The 19,167-nt window shown below is 40.2% G+C and overlaps 1 protein-coding gene across 2 annotated transcripts in view; it reads left to right on the top strand.

The window, feature by feature from the left end:
• Farsb (phenylalanyl-tRNA synthetase subunit beta) overlaps positions 1–19,167 on the top strand; it is a 67,221-nt gene that overhangs the window by 1,641 nt on the left and 46,413 nt on the right. For both annotated transcript variants that reach the window (XM_052749976.1, XM_052749977.1), the window contains exons 2-7: positions 5,564–5,619; positions 8,255–8,409; positions 10,282–10,351; positions 11,411–11,526; positions 14,873–15,023; positions 17,463–17,571. In XM_052749976.1, coding sequence (XP_052605936.1) covers positions 5,564–5,619; positions 8,255–8,409; positions 10,282–10,351; positions 11,411–11,526; positions 14,873–15,023; positions 17,463–17,571 — 657 coding nt within the window. The remainder of the gene's footprint in view (positions 1–5,563; positions 5,620–8,254; positions 8,410–10,281; positions 10,352–11,410; positions 11,527–14,872; positions 15,024–17,462; positions 17,572–19,167) is intronic.

Here is a 19,167-nt window from a genome sequence, read left to right as displayed (position 1 = left end):
CCCCTTCATGTTATCATCTAGTTTGCAAATGAAGTGTGGGTTGGGTCCCGCCTGTGTCTTCCTCCTTTTCCTCGTTCTTCTTGTTTTCAGATGTCTCATTGGTGTTCTTCCATTTTCCTTCCTCGTTTAGACCCTGCCAAGGTCGCTCTCCACCTGAAATCCCATTGTTATTTCCAGTCGCCGCTGTCACCTTCCATGTCTTTTTTCAGTCGGGCAGCATTTGTCTCCTCTGCCTTCCTGGGAGCAGCACTGTCTTTTTTGTCGGTCTCAGTCTTTTGATGGCCTTTCTGTTCAGTTTTCTTTTGCTACTCATTTTCTTGTCAACTGGTTTCTTATCATTGCTTTTCAGTGTGGGCCCTGCTCTAGTTTGGTATAGTAAGTACTGCCAGAGCCATCTGTGTGCCACAGAAGCAGATAGTTTTTTTAGGTCTACTGTTTTTATTGGAGGAAATTATTCATGACTTTATTTTTGGTTCTTTTGTCTAAATTAAAAAATATATAGCTTAAAGGAATAAGGCATAATTAGGATTCAGTGTATTTTAATAGATCCATATGATTTGATTCATTGCCGTTTAGCTGACAAAAGTTTTGCATGTTATAACAATAATTGTTATTTAGTTTCTGATGGTCAAGAATCAAGGTTTGGTGATCCTGGTCTGAATCTTACTCCAGGTTGCAGATCTGTGGTCAAGAGTTCATTGGGGCTGGAGAAGCTGCTTCTAAGTTGTTGTCGTGTGTTTGTTTTCTTTCTTTTTTTAGTTTCTCAAGACAGAGTTTCTCTGTAGATCTGGCTGCCGTGGAACTCCCTCTGTGGACCAGGCTGGCCCTCTAACTCTAAGAGATCTGCCTGTCTCTGCCTCCTGAGTGGGATTTAAGGCATGTGCCACCACTACCCACCTAAGTTGTTTTTAAAATTATTATTATTATTTAGACTTACACATTTTATTTTATATGTATAAGTGTTTTGCTGTGCACCATGTACATGTATGGTGCTTGTGGATGAAAGAAGAAGGCAGATCCCTTACCGTTGGTTGTAAGCCACCATGTGAGTTTTGAAAATCGAACCTGGGTCCTCTGTAAGACCAACAAATGCTCTAAACTGCTGAGCTATCTCTCTGCCCCCTAAGTTTTCTTAAACAGGCCCTGTTTACCTGCAGACTTTTGGCCAGAGGCTTCAGTTCCTTCTACCTTGGCTTTTGTCAATTTGTCCCAGAAGGGCAACTCTGAGAGAGCAGGTAGATGGGAGAGCTCAACTAGTATCCTCAGTGAGTGATAATTGCTCAGAAGTGCTATTTTTTCCATATGTTCTTGCTCACACAGACCAATCCTGACCTGGTGTGAAAGGGAACTAGATAAGCAGTTAGGTATCACTGGTATCATTATCTCCCCCTCAACCACCGAATGGTTCATGTTCATCTGCATGCAAAGTATACTCGGCCCAGAAGTGTCATCTTCCAGCAGCAGCTCAAAGTCCACAATCACATCATTTCAGATGGATGAGGGACCGGGGATGTAGTTCTCTGAGTTTAGCACCTTGTGATGAGTTAACTAGTGATCTGAGAAGCTCAAGCACCATGATAGGTTGTCCTTCATCCATCTAAGATGCCATAGAGGGACAGGCCTGGGGTAACTACTAAAGGGAAGAAAATGGAACTCAAAAAGGAGCCACTGGTCCATGGCAGTTCTGAAATCGGATGGCAAATGCTGGATGGTCTTGATTAGGTCTCAGGCCTGGGATAATTCTCCATGGCGCTGTGCCTTGCCCCCTAGGCTCTGCTTCCACTCTCTGAGTATCCCCAGAAAGCATGTGCTTCACAGCTGATTAGTTTTCTCAGTCTACTTCCTGTTAATAGAATTTTCGGGGCTCAAAGACTTCCTTTTGTCTTGTTTCCGCCCCTTCAGTTCAAGCAGGCTATGTCTGCCTAAGTGTTTTTTCTGAAAACTTTCTGGGTCTTTGGTGAATTTTTGCTGGATTCCTTTTCATTAGTTAAAAACCACAGACTCCAAAAACCTCTGAAATTAGCTGTTTCAGAACTTTGGGCTTTTTCATACCGTGCTCTTAATTAAGCTTTATTGTTTTATTAATTGGATTTGTGAGGTGCATCCTTAATTTCTTTATTGCACCTTTTGTTTGAATGAATTGTGCCTTTGATCTGACTGATGGTTTTCAGTCATACCCTTGATTCTATCTTAAGCCTAGGATTTGGTCTCTGCCCAGAACTTATTTAATTTTAGGATTGCTTTACATTTGGAAGGCCAAACTTTTTACTGATCAACATCCTGACTCTTTGTGTTTAATAGCTCTTCCTATGTTAATCTCCTCTTACATAAGTGGTAAAAAATCTAACTAGTCAACAAACAAGCTGCTCTTGGAGCACTGATCCCAAGTCTCAGTTCCATCAGGTAAGAGAATTTTCTCAGTCCATGTACCTGCAGGAATGGTACTGATCACGTTTCTCCCTTATGTAACAAGGGTGCCCTTCTCTTTTCCTGCAGTACTACCTCACTGTGCTCCCTGCCTTCCCCTGCATCCTGACTCACGTCCACGAGTCTTCAGCTAATAGTGTTTTTGAGGCCCTTGGCTTTTCTCATGCAGCCCTCCAAGCCTGCCGTCTGACTCCAGAGCCGTTCTCACAGTGTGGTTAGAGGACCACTCCCTTCGCAGAGACTAAGATTTGTGTCAGTTATCTGGTGCTACAGAACAGATTATCCCAGTTCTTAGGAGTAGGAAAAAATACGCCTTTGTTGCTTCCCACAATATCTGAGTGACAGGAATCAGGGGGTTAGCTGGGTGATTCTGGCTCTAGGGCTCTTGCTAGGTTGCAAGCAAGTTGTCATCTAGAACTACAGCCACCTCAAGGGTTGGCTGAGCCTGAGCATCTGCTTCCTAGCTAACTCGTGGTTGCATCATATGTAAGTTCACACAGAGACAGGATCGTTGCAGGCCATGTTGGAGGCTAGCTACCTCAGTTACTACATACACAAGTTAATGGTGGCATTACCCTTTTCACCTAAGCCAGAGAGCTGGGGGCCATCCTAGTCTTGCTCACTCACTCACTGTTCCTCCAGTAATTAGCCAACCATTGAGCCCTACACAGTCAGCTTCTAACACTTCTTATGTTCCTTCTTCTCTACACTGTTGGCTTAAGTGAATACCTCTGCACTTCACTTGTAGGAGGCTCCCTCAGTCATCCTCCACCCTGCCACCAGTCTTAAAAGTGCAGATGTAAGGAACCAAGCTTGGTGCCTCACGACTGATAGAAATACATGCGAGCCTGAGGCAGGAGGATCTGGAGTCAGAGGCCAGCCCTGGTATATATAAGTGGCAGGCTGGCCTGGTCTACCTGTGAGGACTTGTTTCAGAAAAACACCAAAACAAAATAAAATGAAAATCTAGAGCCAAGGATGAAAAAGGGAAAAAGGGAAAAAGGAAAAAAACAAACAAAAACCAAACACCAAACCTAATCCTGTTTTGCCCAGCTGAAAAGCTCCTGAGTGCAACTCCCATTGCCTGCAGGTAGGACAGAGGGCAAGTCCCTTGGCATGTCATGAGCTGCCTTTTTCTGCTTGTGTCCTATTTCTTCCCAACACAAACCTGATTCTTTATCTATATTGAAAGCACTTGGTTCACTCCCTCCAAGTTTTGACTGGTGAAGACATCCTTTATGTAGCTTTAAGTGAACCAAAGAGGAGCTCTGTGCTACCCCTGCGCCTTGTACTGGGTATATTTATTTATGTTTATATACACTTAGGATTCCTTTGCAAGAGAAGGAAGTAGTTCAGGCAGGAGTTGTAATTTATCTTTGTAGCCCTGGCATCTAGTACTGTTGCTTGGCACATAATGGCAGTAAATATTTGTTAAATTGAATTGAAGTTTGATATCTAGATCAGACAAGTCTTTCGTTGTTTTAATTTGATGTTGGGAATTGAACCTAGGGCCTGTGACATACTAAGCATTCATTATGCCACCGAGGCCAACTCTTCATCCTGGATCAGGAAATCAAAGACATCTAGTTCTTCACTAGAATATAGTGGTAATCGATGTATGTTCAATGTTGGATAAATGAAGACCTTGAAAATGCTGTATTGTATTAGAGCAAAGTGAAATAAGGCATGGAAGTATAAGTTTTTTTTTGTTTTTGTTTTTGTTTTTTTGAGACAGGGTTTCTCTGTGTAGCTTTGTACCTTTCCTGGAACTCACTCTGTAGCCCAGGCTGGCCTCGAACTCACAGAGATCTGCCTGCCTCTGCCTCGCAAGTGCTGGGATTAAAGGTGTGCGCCACCACCGCCCGGCGTGAAGTATTAGTTTTACAGACTCACTGTGTTTCAGGGTACTATGCCAGCTCCACTTACATCTTTTTAAGGTTCCATGCTAAAAATGGCGGCAAAAGGTTGCTTTACAGATTAGGGTGTTGGTGAAGTTTACGTGAGGTGCTTAGTCCTCCTCATGAGTGAGGTAGAAGTCAAAACCCTGATTAGTGTGGTTCCAAAAACAAGTATTGGGCCACCTGAGAGATGCTTAAATGAATACTAAGCTTTAGTGGCATTCCTTTGTAATTATAGGTCCTATGATTTTGAGCCTGCTTTCTCATTTAATCTCTACTTAATGATCCTTTTTTACCCTGAGTCTGAACAGACATCTCAGTACTAGTAACCAAATTCTATAGTTGATATTACTATAGAGTAATCAGCCCTTTAATTGTTTTGTTTGATGTTTGCATCAGGCAAATTTTTTCTTAATGTTTTGATGCTAGAGAGTGGGCTCAGAACCTCTGACTTCCTAAGTCCTACCCTTTACCTTGGAACTTAAGACATCTCTCCAGCTTTTCACTAGTATGTGGTGGCTTTGATGCTGTGTGTTCAGTGTTTGATAACCTGAAAACCCTGGAGATGCTATATTAGGTGAAAAAGCAAAGCACGTAAGAGAATTTTGTCAGTTATAGACCCATTTTATTTCAGGCTATTAAGTATGTTTCTTAGCTTTATAAAAAACACTGGCAGCCGGGCGGCGGTGGTGGTGCATGCCTTTAATCCCAGCACTCGGGGCAGAGGCAGGTGGATCTCTGAGTTCAAGGCTAGCCTGGTCTACAGAGTGAGTTACAGGCCAGCCAAGGCTGCACAGAAAAACCCTCCAAAAACAAAAACAAACAAACAAACCCAAAACAAAATAAAAAAACAAAAACCAAACCAAAACAAAACCCATGGGCAAACCTTTCTGGTTTTTTTTTTAATATTTATTTATTGTGTTGTTTATTTATTATGTTTACAGTGTTCTGCTTGCATGTATTCCTGCAAGCCAGAAGAGGGCACCAGATCTCATTACAGATGGTTGTGAGCTACCATGTGGTTGCTGGGAATTGAACTCAGGACCTCTGGAAGAACAGTCAGTGCTCTTAACCTCTGAGCCATCTCCCCAGCCCCCCTTTCTGTTTTTATAGTGATAGCTGATGCCTGATAGAATATTCAGGGTTAGGAAATTAAGCAGTAGGTGAGAGTCATAGATTCATATGCAGTTTTCATGCATACAGAACACATTAAAATTAACTTTTTTTTTTCTTTCTAGCTGATGAAGAATTTGACGAACTATGTTTTGAATTTGGCCTGGAACTTGATGAAATTGTATGTATAAGATTTTTTAAAAGATATTCTGTCTATGAGCTCATTTTAAAAAGTATTTTATTTCTGTTAAATAAGCCCTGAGGTTTTGTTGTTGTTGTTTGATAAATTTGTGTTATAAATTTTATCCCTTAAAAAAGCTTTATGGGGCTGGAGAGATGGCTCAGAGGTTAAGAGCACTGACTGCTCTTCCAGAGGTCCTGAGTTCAATTCCCAGGAACCACATGGTGGCTCACAACCATCTGTAGTGAGATCTGGTGCCCTCTTCTGGCCTGCAGTCATACATGCTGTATACATAATAAATAAATAAATCTTTAAAAAAAAAAGAAGCTTTATTTAAAATAATTTTTTGTTTTTGAGATTATAGTAGAATTATATCATTTCTGCCTTCCCTTTCCTCCCTCTAAACTGTTCCATGTATCCATCCTTCCTCTCTTAAATACATGGCTTATTTTTTTGTTGTTACATACATATATGTATGCACACACATACATTTATTTCCAAATATATAAATATAACCTCACTCTGTATAGTGTTGCTTGTATGTATTTGCTTTCAGGATATTGGAAAAACCAATTGGTTTGTATGAGCTCTTTTTTTTTTTTTTTTAAGAGTTTGCTGTGTTATTGACTTATATTTAGACTCTGGCAATGTGGAGATTTCGGGAGGATTACTTACCTTTTTGAACTCACAATTTATCTTGCCAGGCCTCATTTTTGAGAAACAGATGATTTGCTTTATATGATCATACACCCCTTCCAGCTCTGAAATGTATTTCGGGCTCTTTGATTTCTGTCAGGTAGTAGTCCAAGCTTAGCCTTCACATATGAGCTTTGTGAACCGAGTCTGAAAATGACATTGATGGCCCCCCCCCCCCCCCCCCCCCCCCGGCAAGTATCAGGCTACTTTTTATTCAGATACCTTTAATTCTCTGGTTACCATGTTATTTCTTCATTTAGAGCTCTTGATATCTGCCATCCCACCAGGGTATCTTAGCTTTCTTCCCTGAAAAACATTAATCTTATTACTGCTTCAATCAAACATGATTCACTTTTAATTCTTTTTCTTTGGCCTCTTCCATTCTCTTCTTTCCTTTCGCCTCTTCTTTCTTTCCTCATTTTTATCATTTTCTCTGATTTTCAATTTTGCCTCTTAAGTTTGAGTACCAGGTTAGATGTGTTTTAGAGCCTGGAACAACCTTAAACAGTCCCAGCACTGTGTGGACCCATGGATTTCTCAAGGATGACAAGGCCCACAGTTCCTAGTAGCCAAAGTGAGGTCCCCCACCCATGTAAATACAGATTGTAATTATTCCCCACCTCTGCCCCCAGTTTTTGAGTATCATATGAAAAAATGGGTTTCAGTGTGGTGTTTTCATACATATGTCCTTGTGCATCGCCCTCCTCTGTCCCCCTCTGCATGGCTTGCTGACGATCTCCCTTTCCCCAGGTGACAGGTTGTAATTACTGTGGACGGGCTTGAATAGTCAGTGTGTGGCGGCAAGAAGGTGTCATATCAAGTAAAAAGCATGGCGTGTGGCCGAACTCCCTCTGTTACTTTGGCAGGTCCTTGATGGGATTCCCATTAAGTAGGATTTCCACATAAAGGCTAACAGTAACACTTGAAATTTAACTTTTACCACTGTTCAATCTTTTGGCTAAGGTCACGTGTTGACTCTTTTTTTTTGTTTGTTTGTTTTTTGTTTTTCGAGACAGGGTTTCTCTGTGTAGCTTTGCGCCTTTCCTGGAACTCACTTGGTAGCCCAGGCTGGCCTCGAACTCACAGAGATCCGCCTGGCTCTGCCTCCCGAGTGCTGGGATTAAAGGCGTGCGCCACCACCGCCCGGCTTACGTGTTGACTCTTACTTTGAGTCGTTATGATTGAAAATTTCTTAAATGTATTTATCGTGCCCTGCTGTTGTAAATATAAATATAAAAATAGGAGTGGAATTTAACTTTTTGGCTGACCATCATCTTCAAACGTCTGTTCTCTGCTGTAACATGCCTAAGGTCTTCAAAGCTCTGCTGCTGCATCAAGATCAGGCCGTGGTGGACTCCTTGCCTCCTTCCGTTTGCCCTCTCTGTGGCTTCCTATTGCTTCTGTTGTCCTTCCAGTTTTCACACAGCTCTGCTCTCTGGATGGACTGTCACTTTTGTCCTCATGTTCCCTCTAGGCGTGTGTGCCTGTGGGGCTACTTGCCAGGGTGTTGCGGGAGTGCTGTTTCTGTCATGTGACTCATCTGGACCTTTTGGACGCTTATGTTGTCCTCTGTGTTCTGGACGGTGTCTTCCATTTCCTTTGGATGGCAAAACTTTGTGTATGATGTGGCAGATACTGTATGGCTTTAGAGGTTATTGTCTCTGCCATAACTGAGTTGTCTCAGTGTATGATAGTAGGTAATAACATATGTAATTGTGTTTATTTGTATTCCAGGAAAACATTATTTGCAAAAACAGGTGGGGTACATGATTTGGCTGGTGGGCTACTGTTTGCTGATGTTGCTTTAGATGGATTATAGTGTTCTGGGGTGAAAAAAACAGTATTTTTCTGTCTGCTGTGATTATGACGTGTAGCATTTTTTTGTTTTGTTGCAGAAAAGATATTTTGTAGTTTATTAAACTTCTTTGGTTTGTTTTAGACTTCTGAGAAGCAAATCATAAGTAAGGAACAAGGTAATGTAAAGGCACAGGGGGCCTCAGATGTTGTACTTTACAAGGTTGACGTCCCTGCCAACAGATACGATCTCCTGTGTCTGGAAGGATTGGCTCGGGGACTTCAAGTCTTCAAAGAAAGGTAAGGAGCTGTGCACATTTCTAAGTCAGAGACTCTCCTCTTTTCTCCCCTTGTTATCAGCAATCAGGCTTAAATTTCCAGGAAAAACCTCATATGGGTAACAAAGCTTTAGGTCAGCATAAATGGTGATTGGAAGATAAGAGTCATGTGGACCGTAGCCATTTCAAAATTGGGAAACATAGTTTAAAGCTGGGAATACATGATCTTAGGGTTGCCTCAAAGTCCTTCAGCAGGGTTCTGTGGTTTCCCTCAGTAATTCTGGTGCAGTGGATAGTTCATTAGATTTATTGAAGCATGAGGGGAAAGTAGAGGTGACAGTGGACTTTATTTCCCTCTACCTTAATAATCATGTGGAGCCCGGGTAGAGCCCCTTGTGGAAATTGTGAATATCTTATGGTGGGTCTGTGGTCTTGGGCATGCTGATTGTGGCTTCTCAAGTTTTAGTCTCCTGATGTGTAATGACGATTTCTAAGGCTCTTCACACCCAGCATGCAATAGAAAAGGCAATAAAAATATAAGATGAAGAAGATGAAAATAGAGCCATCAGAATTAATTTTTTTTGTTTTTTTTTTACTTACACATCTGGTCAGTTGCTAAAGAGAATGTGCCTTGGTTGCTGGGCTACATTCAGAACTTTCTAAATGTTTGGGTGAATGTAGATATTTGAAATGATGATTGGTTAATTGGTTAAGTGTTTTGAGTTTGGGGGTTTGTTTTTTTTTTTGTTTTTTTTTTTGGTTTTTTTGAGACAGGGTTTCTCTGTGTAGCTTTGTGCCTTTCCTGGAACTCGCTTTGGAGACCAGGCTGGCCTCGAACTCACAGAGATCCGCCTGCCTCTGCCTCCCGAGTGCTGGGATTAAAGGCGTGCACCACCACCGCCCGGCTGGGGGTTTGTTTAATTGCTTTCATACTTGACAATAAAATTACTTAATTTTAGGACTACGGGTCAGGATCTTTTGTTTGTTTGTTTATTTATTTATTTATTTATTTTTAATTCATGGATATAAGTGTTTATGTGTATGTGTGGAAAAAGGTGTCTTTTTTATATATCCCTGGCTGGCCTGGAACTTAGTATGTATATCAGGCAGGCCTTGATTCCATGGTAGTCCTCCTGTCCTTGCCTTCTGGATACTGGGATTATACACACGTACAGCCATTCCTGTCTAGGGTCTGTATTTTCAATAAGCACCTTAGGAATGCTTATGTCTAGAGAAAGTTAGGACACGATTTCAGCCTTTGCAATTACTGGTATGGCCCATAAGCCAGTAGCATCTCCATCACAAGAAAGCTTGTCACAAGTGTAGGCCTAGCCGTCAGGACCCATTGAGCCAGGATCCGAGCTTCAACCAACTCCTCAGGGGGCTGTAGAGGTACTGACTTAGAGCAGTACCTGGCGTCAGGTGACATCAGGCTGCCCAGAAATGCCTTCAGTCTGCACCAGTTCCCAAGCTGTCACACTGCCTTCTCTGATTCAGTAACTTTGGATAGACCCAGGGGCGCATTATTCTCAGTTTCAATGAGCTTTCTGTACTCTTAGGCACTGAGAACGTTGGGGTGGCAATGAAACTTAAACCACGCTCTAGTCCAGGCCCTTGAGCAGTTGCTCTGTTAATGGATTTGTGGTCTTTGCTGGGACTCCAGTGAGAGACTCATTACCATGAGTATTCTGTGCATTTTTGGACATTGTAAATGTGAGGAAGCTTGCAGTTTTTTGTTTCCTTATTTTTAATATTCAGCAAAGCTGATTGACTATAACCTATTTCCCTAGTTCTATTGATTTTATATATGTACTTCTTCATATTTACAAGCATTAAGATGTAATTATCAAATAGTCTTACTGTTTTGAGTAACTTTGTTTTAACACTATTTTAGGATAAAAGCTCCAGTATATAAACGAGTAATTCCTCAGGGAGAAATCCAGAAATTGATTATCACAGAAGAGGTAATAAGGAAAGTTCTTATTTTTCCCTGAACCCCCCCACTTTATGAATGTATGAATAAGGTACGAAGGAAAAAGCAGCAAAACCAGCCTTTCTGCCAGTGTTATTTCCTGTGGTCAGGGGTTAAGACTGCTGTGTTTTCAGTTTCTCAATTTTAAAAATGGTCAGTTTACAGGGCTGGAGAGATGGCTCAACAGTTAAGAGCACTGGCTGCTCTTCCACAGGACCTGGGCTTCATTCCCAGCACCCACATGGCAGCTCACAACCATCTGTAATTCCGTTTGTAGGGGGTCTGATGGGCACCAACTATGCATGTGATGTACAGGCATATATGCAGGCAAAACACCAGTACATATCAAATAAAATAAAAGATTGTCGGTTTACTTCTGAGAAATGAAAGAAAACACAGTCAGTTGCTATTATAAAGCACATCTGAGCTAGGTATGGTGGTGCAAGCCTGTAATTGCAGAACTTGGGAGATGGAGGCAGGAAGATGAGTTCAAGGCCAGCATCATCTGTGCAGTGAGTTTGGGGCTAGCCTCGAGTACATGAGAAACCGTTGAAAAGTCCAAACCAAAACAAAGTAAAAGCATGAGGGTTGGGATGTAGCTCAGTGGTGGAGCACTAGCTTAGTCTGAGAGATGCCCTGTTCAATGTCTGCTAAAAAAAAATTTGATTAAACAGATAAGACATATTTCAGATATAGTTGTTTAAATTGTAGTAGATTAATTTTACCACGTTTATAAATATAAATACAATTAATAAAATTTATAAAGGTAAAATGAGGGATTCTTTTGGTAAAAGTAAGGCCTATGAACAAATTATTTTTATTTCTCCTTGATTATTTAGTATTCAGAAATTGTACTGAAATGTAAATTCGGCTTGTATAGTACCTTTATCTCCTGCTTACCACCTAACTCCTCGTTGATTGACTACATGTATATATGTCTGTTTGAATCAAAATTTGTGACCCTGTCAGGAGTGCAGCCACTTTTCTGTGGTGAAATGTTGACAAAGGAAAGCCGTAGTACTAACTGTCTTGATGGTGTTCTGATTTCCAGACAGCTAAAGTACGTCCTTTTGCCGTAGCAGCGGTTCTCCGGAATATCAAGTTCACTAAAGATCGATATGACAGCTTCATCGAACTTCAAGAGAAACTACACCAGAACATTTGCAGGTTCGTAGGGCTTCGTCCTGTTTCCTCCTGGTCTTCCCCTTCTCCTACTTCCTTTCCATCCCTTCTGTTTCCCATCTCCTTGTCTCATGGATCTACTTGTCTTAGTTACTATTCTAGTACTGAAAAGAGATGCCATGTCCAAGACAACTTACAGTAAAAGGAAGCATTTAGTTGGGGGGCTTGCTTACAATTTTAGAGGGTTAGTCTGTGGTCATCATGTCGAGAGCATGGTGGCAGGCAGACGGGCAGGCATGGTGCTGAGAGCTTTATATCCTCGTCTACAGATAGCAAGTAGAGAGAGACTGAGCATGGTATGAGCTTTTGAAAGTTCAAAGTTCACTCCCAGAGACACATGTCCTCCAGCACGGCCACACCTCCTAATCTTCCCCAAATAATTCCACTACCTGGGGACCAAGCACTTAAACACGTGAACGTACGGGGCCATTCTCATTCCAACCACCACACTGCCTTCTGCAGATCATTTTTCAAAACATTTCTAAAGGAGGTCATGGGAGATTTCATTTTGTGTACCAGATAGATGTTTGTTACTGTTTAAAACTGGTATGTGTGAGGTTGGAGAGTTGGTGCAGTGGTAGGAGGGCTTGCTGCTCTTGCTTTTGGTTCCCAGCACCCACATGCTGCAGCTTATAACGATGAGGCTGTAACTCCAGCGCCAGATCATCTGACAGCGCAGGGCTGCTTGGAGCCTACACATGTTTGTGTATGTACAGAGACATGCATAAAACATAAATAAAAAGAGAAACATTAAGAATGGTATATGTGTGGTATGTAGAGGATTTTTATTCCTAGAGGTTTTCTTGTTTATTTGCTTTCAAATCACTTTAAAAATTATGTTTGTAAGTATGATTTGTTTGTTTATGCATGCTGGAAGTCAAACCAAAGGCCACGTGCATGTAAATATTTTACCATTGAGCTATATTCCCCCAACCTTGTTCAGATCCTTATTAATAGATTCCATTACCAAATGGAAACCATGGTAATTGGAAGGATAGTTTCTTTGCTTGGCCCACTTTTGAATAAGTATGATTAAATTTTGACACATAGAACTTGAGCAGGGGTAGACATAGACCTAGCATGTAGTGTGGGCCTAGGCTTGATCACAACACTAGACAAAAAATTAAGTAAATGAAGCAACCTGAACTTAAGTGACTAAAGTTTACTTTATTTTATCTCTTTTGGTTGTGCTGCGTGCCAGTCCCAGGGCCTCACTCGCATTTGGCGGATATCCTAGCCTGAGCCTTGCTGAGCTGCTCCGGCACATCGCTTCCTGTGCTGTTTTCTCTAGTGCAGTGATCTTTAAACCTTTTATTCCCTGGCCCTAACAGTCAGGGAAGGTAAAAATGGGAGCTCTGGAAGTAATTTCAGTACTTCAGTCTGGTCTAAGGATTGAGTTTGGGGCCAGCTACATAGGGAGACTTTGTCTTAGAAAAGGGGGAAATGTAATGGATTTCATAGCCAGGTATGGTGGTACACATTTGTAATCCTAGCATTTAGGAGACAGGCAGGAAGTTCGTTGTATACTCAAGGCTAGGCTAGTTCCAAGCCAGCCAGGACTGCGTGGGTAGACCCTGTCTAAACAAACAACAAAAAAAGAAAATTACGTATTTATTAATGGTGAGAAACTGTAGTTTTAGCTAATTTGTGTTGATCTTGAAACAAATTATTTTGATCCAAAGATAATACTGACAGTTACATTACTTATTCTTAAATAAAATAACTGAAAAAGATAGAAAAAGCAAATTTTTATTTCTTAATAATTGAATCTCGTCAAGCTGCACTGACTTGAAGGGATGTATATGTGGTATATATGGGAAGAGACCTCTAGATATTTTCTTCAGTGGTGAAAAATGCTTAAAACTACAAATCAAATTTGGCAGCTAGTGCTTAGGTATTTTCTTCTTTGTAAAATGTCTTTGCTTAGTTAATAGAAACATGTTCCTAGGATCCCAAATAAGTTCTTATTCTTTTATGTTAAAAATCTATGTATTAGCTTGTTGATATCTGTCATTAGTAAGCAAAATCATAAGAAATAAACTGAATTTATTTTGAAGAAAAAGTTTGTTGTACATTGTAAGAATGCAGCAGGCAAGGGCAATAAAATGGGAACAGCCTGCCTGCAGCAAAGTAGAAGATGTTTTTTAAAGAAAAGGTGCAAGGTTTGACAAGCATGAAAGCTAGGAAGTGACTGGCAGATTGTCCGTTTTGGACATATTTATTATAAAATTCTCCCCTCATTCCGTTCCTCCTTTTTGTGGAGTTGTAGCTCAGGCTAGCCTGGAACTTGCCTTGATCTTTCTACTGCAGCCTCCTGAGCACTGGAATTGGAGGTGTGAACTCCTGTACTTGGCTGAAAATCTCTTCAGCGTCAGAAGGCATTGCTTTATTTTATTCCACTTCAGCCTCTGTCTTCCTTACTGTTTCTGGAAATGGTGAACTTTAACTACTTGGGAGAAGAAAGCAGCACCTCCTAATCCTCAGGCATGCTAGAGTCAGTCCCTGCCAGTCAGGAACTCCTGAGTAATGTCTGCAGAGAGTTTTGGAACTTGACATCCTGGTTATCACAGATTGCCATGAAGTTCTTTCTAATGCTCCCTTAGCCTTTGATGTCTGTACCGTCTGTTGCAGTGCTTCCTCTGCAATTCCCACTTTGGTCCGTGTAGAAGCTTATTAGTTTGATTAGTCTTTCACAGAACACTTTTAGTTTTCTTGCCCCCGACCCTTGATTTTCATAGATCAAACATTGTCCTTTTCCTTTTTTTTTTTTTTTTTTTAAAGGTCTGATTGGTTTCTATTTGGTTATCCATGGGTTTGACAATTGTTCATTTATCTAAACTCACGGACCCATGTATTTCATCATATGGTAGTTCTGTGTTTATTACTAACTCATTGAATAACAAATGCTTTCTACTTGCTAGTAATTCTGCCCAGTGCAGCCATAGTTATTCCAGTTTTTATTTGCCTTTACCTTTTTGTTTGTTTGTTTGTTGTTTGTTTTGGTTCAGTACTGGGACTTCAGCCCAGGGCTTTATGCATGCAAGGCAAGAACTCTGCCAATGAGCTACACCCCCAGCTTTATCTAGTATTATACATTTTATCTGAACGTAATACTTAGAGGAAAGTATGTGCTTCCTATTGAACGTTTTCTTCTCACTATTTTAATGACTGAGAATTTGTTATATTGCAATAAAGATGTTGTAGAGCAGCGATGGGCTGTTTTAAGGAAGTGTTTAAAATACAATTTTAAACATATGGTCTGTTATCTTCAGAATATTAAGATCTCCTGCTCTCATTTCCCTTTCCTCCTCCTTTGCCCTTGAACGTTTAGAAAAAGAGCCTTGGTTGCTATTGGCACTCATGACTTGGACACTTTATCAGGCCCATTTACCTTCACTGCGAAACGTCCTTCAGATATCAAATTCAAGCCTCTGAGTAAGACCAAGGAGTATACAGCTTGTGAACTAATGAATATATACAAGGTAAAAAAGTCTTGTGTGTGTGTGTGTGTGTGTGTGTGTGTGTGTGTGTGTGTGTGTGTACACATACACCATAGCTGGATGTAGAGCTCAGAGAGAGGCCTATTGGAAGTTGGTTCTCTCCTTCCAGAATGGATTCTAAGGATTGAACTCAGGTTGCCTGGCTTGTAGGAGGAAGGCATCTTTACCTGCTAAGCCGTCTCACTGGCTCAGTATTCTTTTTGTTTTTGTTTTTTTAACCAAAAATAAAATATACATTTATGTGTTCCTTCTCAATTTGCAGTTAACATACATGGCTTACAACAATGGTTTTGAGGGAGTCACTATACTTACCTTACAAATAAGGTTGTTATTATCGCTATTATCCTGTAGCTTTGCATAAATCATGAAATGCCTTTAGTGTTAAGTCTTGAGTTAGGAAAAGATAGTGAATGCTTTTTAAAAAAAGAGGAGTGTCTGGGCTCTGTCCCAAACAAATGGACTCATCTGATTTAGAAAAGGGTCTGCACCAAGGATTTTTGAGCTTTCCCACTCTATGACCTCTTCTCATGTGACTGTGGGGATACAGGTACAGCACACAGGTACGGAAATCAAGTACTTGCTGATAATAAATCATAAACTTATTTTCAATAACTTTAAAAAATAATATCCATTTATTTAAATAATTTATTGAATTATTCATTCAGATAATAAATAATATTGAAATATATATTAAATAATATTTAATATGTATTCAATATTTAAATAATGTATTTAAAATATATAAACTTATTTTAAATACAGTTTGTGGTGTATATGTATACATTTATTAAAGGTGAGAGCAAATTATATACTAATGAGATTGATATGCTTGCTTATTTTTACTTAAAGACTGAAATACTAAATGAATATTTGATACTGGAGGATGTGGAACATCTTAGTGTTTTTCAGAGTTGATATTTTGATTTATATTGTCAATGCTTCATGTAAATGTTGAACACGGAATGACAGAGATTTGTTCAGAAAATTTCAGAAATATTTGAGAATCCTATTCTACTCCTAAGCCAGAATTCATTCTGACACAGTATAATCTAAGGATAAATAATTTTATATGGGCTAAGGAATAACAAGAAAATATTAGGTCTTTGTTAGCTGGCAAGGGGTGCATGTGTGGAATCCCAGCATTTTGGAGGCAGAGGCAGGAAACCTTCAAGTTTATAAAGTCTTTGTTCTCCGTAATTAAACTATTGTGTTTCTACAAGATCTGATTTCCTGTGTTCAGTGTAATCACTGCAGTTCATAGCATGCAATAGTATTGAGTCTGGGTTGAGGTGCATATGGGATGCTATGCCCCTAATTTCTATGTGTTCTGAAGCCAGACTGCATTGAAGGCATGACAGCTTGGGTAAGCACTGCCAGAAACACATCACATTCATCACATGTTTGATTTTGAATTAGTTTTTGGTTGATGTGTCTTTAAAAACCTTTCACTGTTGCCAAATTTTTGTTAACATCTACATTCAGTCATGTGGCCCATATAAAGTTGTGACCCACAGTTTAAGTAGCTGTGGCCTGGATCACAATTTGGTTTTGTTTATTGTTTTTTGTTTTGTTTTGTTTTTCGAGACAGGGTCTGTGTAGTTTTGGGACCTGCCCTGGAACTTGTTTTGTAGACCAGGCTGGCCTCGAACTTACAGAGATCCACCTGCCTCTGCCCCCCAAGTGCTGGGATCAAAGGCATGCACCACCACCACCTGGCTGGTTTTGTTTATTGTTAGTTTTTGTTTTTTTTTGTTTGTTCGTTTGTTTGTTTTGAGACAGCGTCTATATATGTAACCCTGGCTGTCCTGGAACTCACTATTAGACCAGGCTGGCCTTGAACTCATGAGGATCCTTTTGCCTCTGTCTCCTGAATGCTGAGACTAAAGGCATAAGCCACTATGTCTGTGTTATTCAAGAATTGAGAGCCAGTAAGTAAACTATATTCTATTTTTTTAATTTTCACATTTGTGTTGAGTTAACACTCTTGCATGTATAATTAGAAATTTAGCTATTTTGTGTATGTGAGGAATACCATTGTAAAATATCTATCCCTGTTATTAGCATCTTAGAGCCTCAACAGCGAGGATGGATTCAGCCATCATTTAACATTGAAAATAACAAGTAGAAATCGTACCATTTCTCTTAACTTACCAGTGACTTAATTTGTCTTTCGGAATTTTGTGATGGCTGCGTTTTGTTTGTGATGATTTGGCAGTGCCAATGCCAATCCTCATCTCACAGTAGGAGAGACTGTATGCAAACATTGAGATGCCCATTTATACTGGAAAAGTTTCTAAGTTTATAGCTTCCTGTCATTTAGAACATTTTTGATGTTTTTCTGACTTTTTTTTTTAAATAGCAGATTAATGTCAGCTGGCTAAAGTAGAAATAAATCATTTTGTTTGACTTAATTCTTTTCAGACTGACAACCACCTTAAGCATTATTTACATATCATTGAAAATAAGCCCCTGTATCCAGTTATCTATGACAGCAATGGTGTGGTCCTCTCGATGCCTCCGATTATAAATGGTGAGTAAGTTCAGGAAGAGCATGGATCTTTGCAGTTTCTTCTTTTTGTGCTTTTGTAGAATTCTCAATAGGCTGACTGAGGCAGTCATTAACTTTAGATCTGAATCTCAGGTCTTTTGAAGATGTTATTATTTAAAAATGAAAACAAAATTTTTATGTGTATGAATGTTTTGCTTGCATGTATGTCTCTGCACCACATCTGTACCTGGTACCTTTGGAGGCCGGAAGAGAGATCCTCTGGAACAGGAGTTACAGATGGTTATGAATCACCATGTGGGTCCTTTGCAAGAGCAACAAGTGCTCTAAGCCACTGAGCCATCTCTCCAGCCCCATAGATTTTATTTTAAAAGTTCTTTGTATATATTTTTCCAAACCTTTAGTTTAACTGCTGATTTTTATGTAAAAAACTATATTATTTAGAATGACATAGGGTGTACATTTAATTTGTAACTGTAAAAATATTTATGCATGTAAAGGATATTCTGATACTAATCTATGGGTTCTGTCCCATTCTTCGGGGTTTTAGATATTTTTAGTGTCTGGCTAGCGTATGTAGCTGGGCTTGTGCGTGAACATGTATACCATGGCATGCGGAGGTCAGAGGACAGCTTTCAAGAGTCGGTTCTCCTCCCACCATGTGGGTTCCAGGATTGAACTCAGGTTGCCAGGCCTAAGTGGCAAGTGCACTGGTCCTTTGGGTAAAAGAAGAGAAAGAGAGAAGTTTTTGTTTACTTTATTTAGGTGTTTTGGTATTAACAGCAGGTCTCTTTGTTGAGCTCAAGCTCTGATTTGTAATTTTATAAACTAAAAGTGTTATTTAAATGTTGTACTCTTAATTCCTTTGTGCAGGGAGCTTATGAAGCAGTTTAAATGTGTTTACTCGATTTAGTGATGCCTCAGCTGCAGATGTGTGTTTTTGGGGAGACCAGAAGGAGGTTTAGCTGACTTGGGATGACAAGGAATTGTTGAGATTGCAGATGCCCACAGTTTCTCTGGTCAAGGATGTGGACCAAGTTAACTAAATCCAAACTCATCTTAACCTTATTGCTTCATAGTTTGTGATCATGATCGGGTAGTTTAATCTTTCTAAACCTTAGTGATTTGTTTGTAGTTGTTTGTTTTCTATTTTGACACAGGGTTTCTCCATGTCGCCCTGGATGTCCTAAAACTGGTGTCTAGACCAGGCTTGCCTTAAACTCCCAGAAGTCCACCTGCCTTTCTTTCCTGAGTGCTGGGATTGTTTGCAATTATGTTATAAGATAGTAAAGATGATCTGTATTTTCCAGTTTGCAATGGGAGCTTAAAAGTCTGATATCCCAGGTCAGGTGGCATGGCTCAGTGGAAGGTAAAGGCACTTGGCTTCCCACCTGCTGAGCTCTGTTTGATTCCTGGAAGCTCCATGGTCGAAAGAGAACAACTCTTGAAGCTGTCCTCTGCCCTCCACACATGTGCCATGGCATGCACACTAAATAAATAATTGTATAAAGAAAATGTACATATCCTAGAGCCAGGCATAGTGGCTCTTATCTGTAATCTCAGTACTTGGGAAGTTGAGGCAGGAGGATCACTGTAGCCTGGGCTATATAGTGAATTCTA

This window comes from Peromyscus californicus, unplaced genomic scaffold (assembly GCF_007827085.1).
Source record: "Peromyscus californicus insignis strain IS unplaced genomic scaffold, ASM782708v3 Scaffold_21__1_contigs__length_65335640, whole genome shotgun sequence".
Taxonomy (NCBI): Eukaryota; Metazoa; Chordata; class Mammalia; order Rodentia; family Cricetidae; genus Peromyscus; species Peromyscus californicus.
Note: the sequence above shows the minus strand (reverse complement) of the source record. Positions and strands in the feature narration are given on the sequence as shown.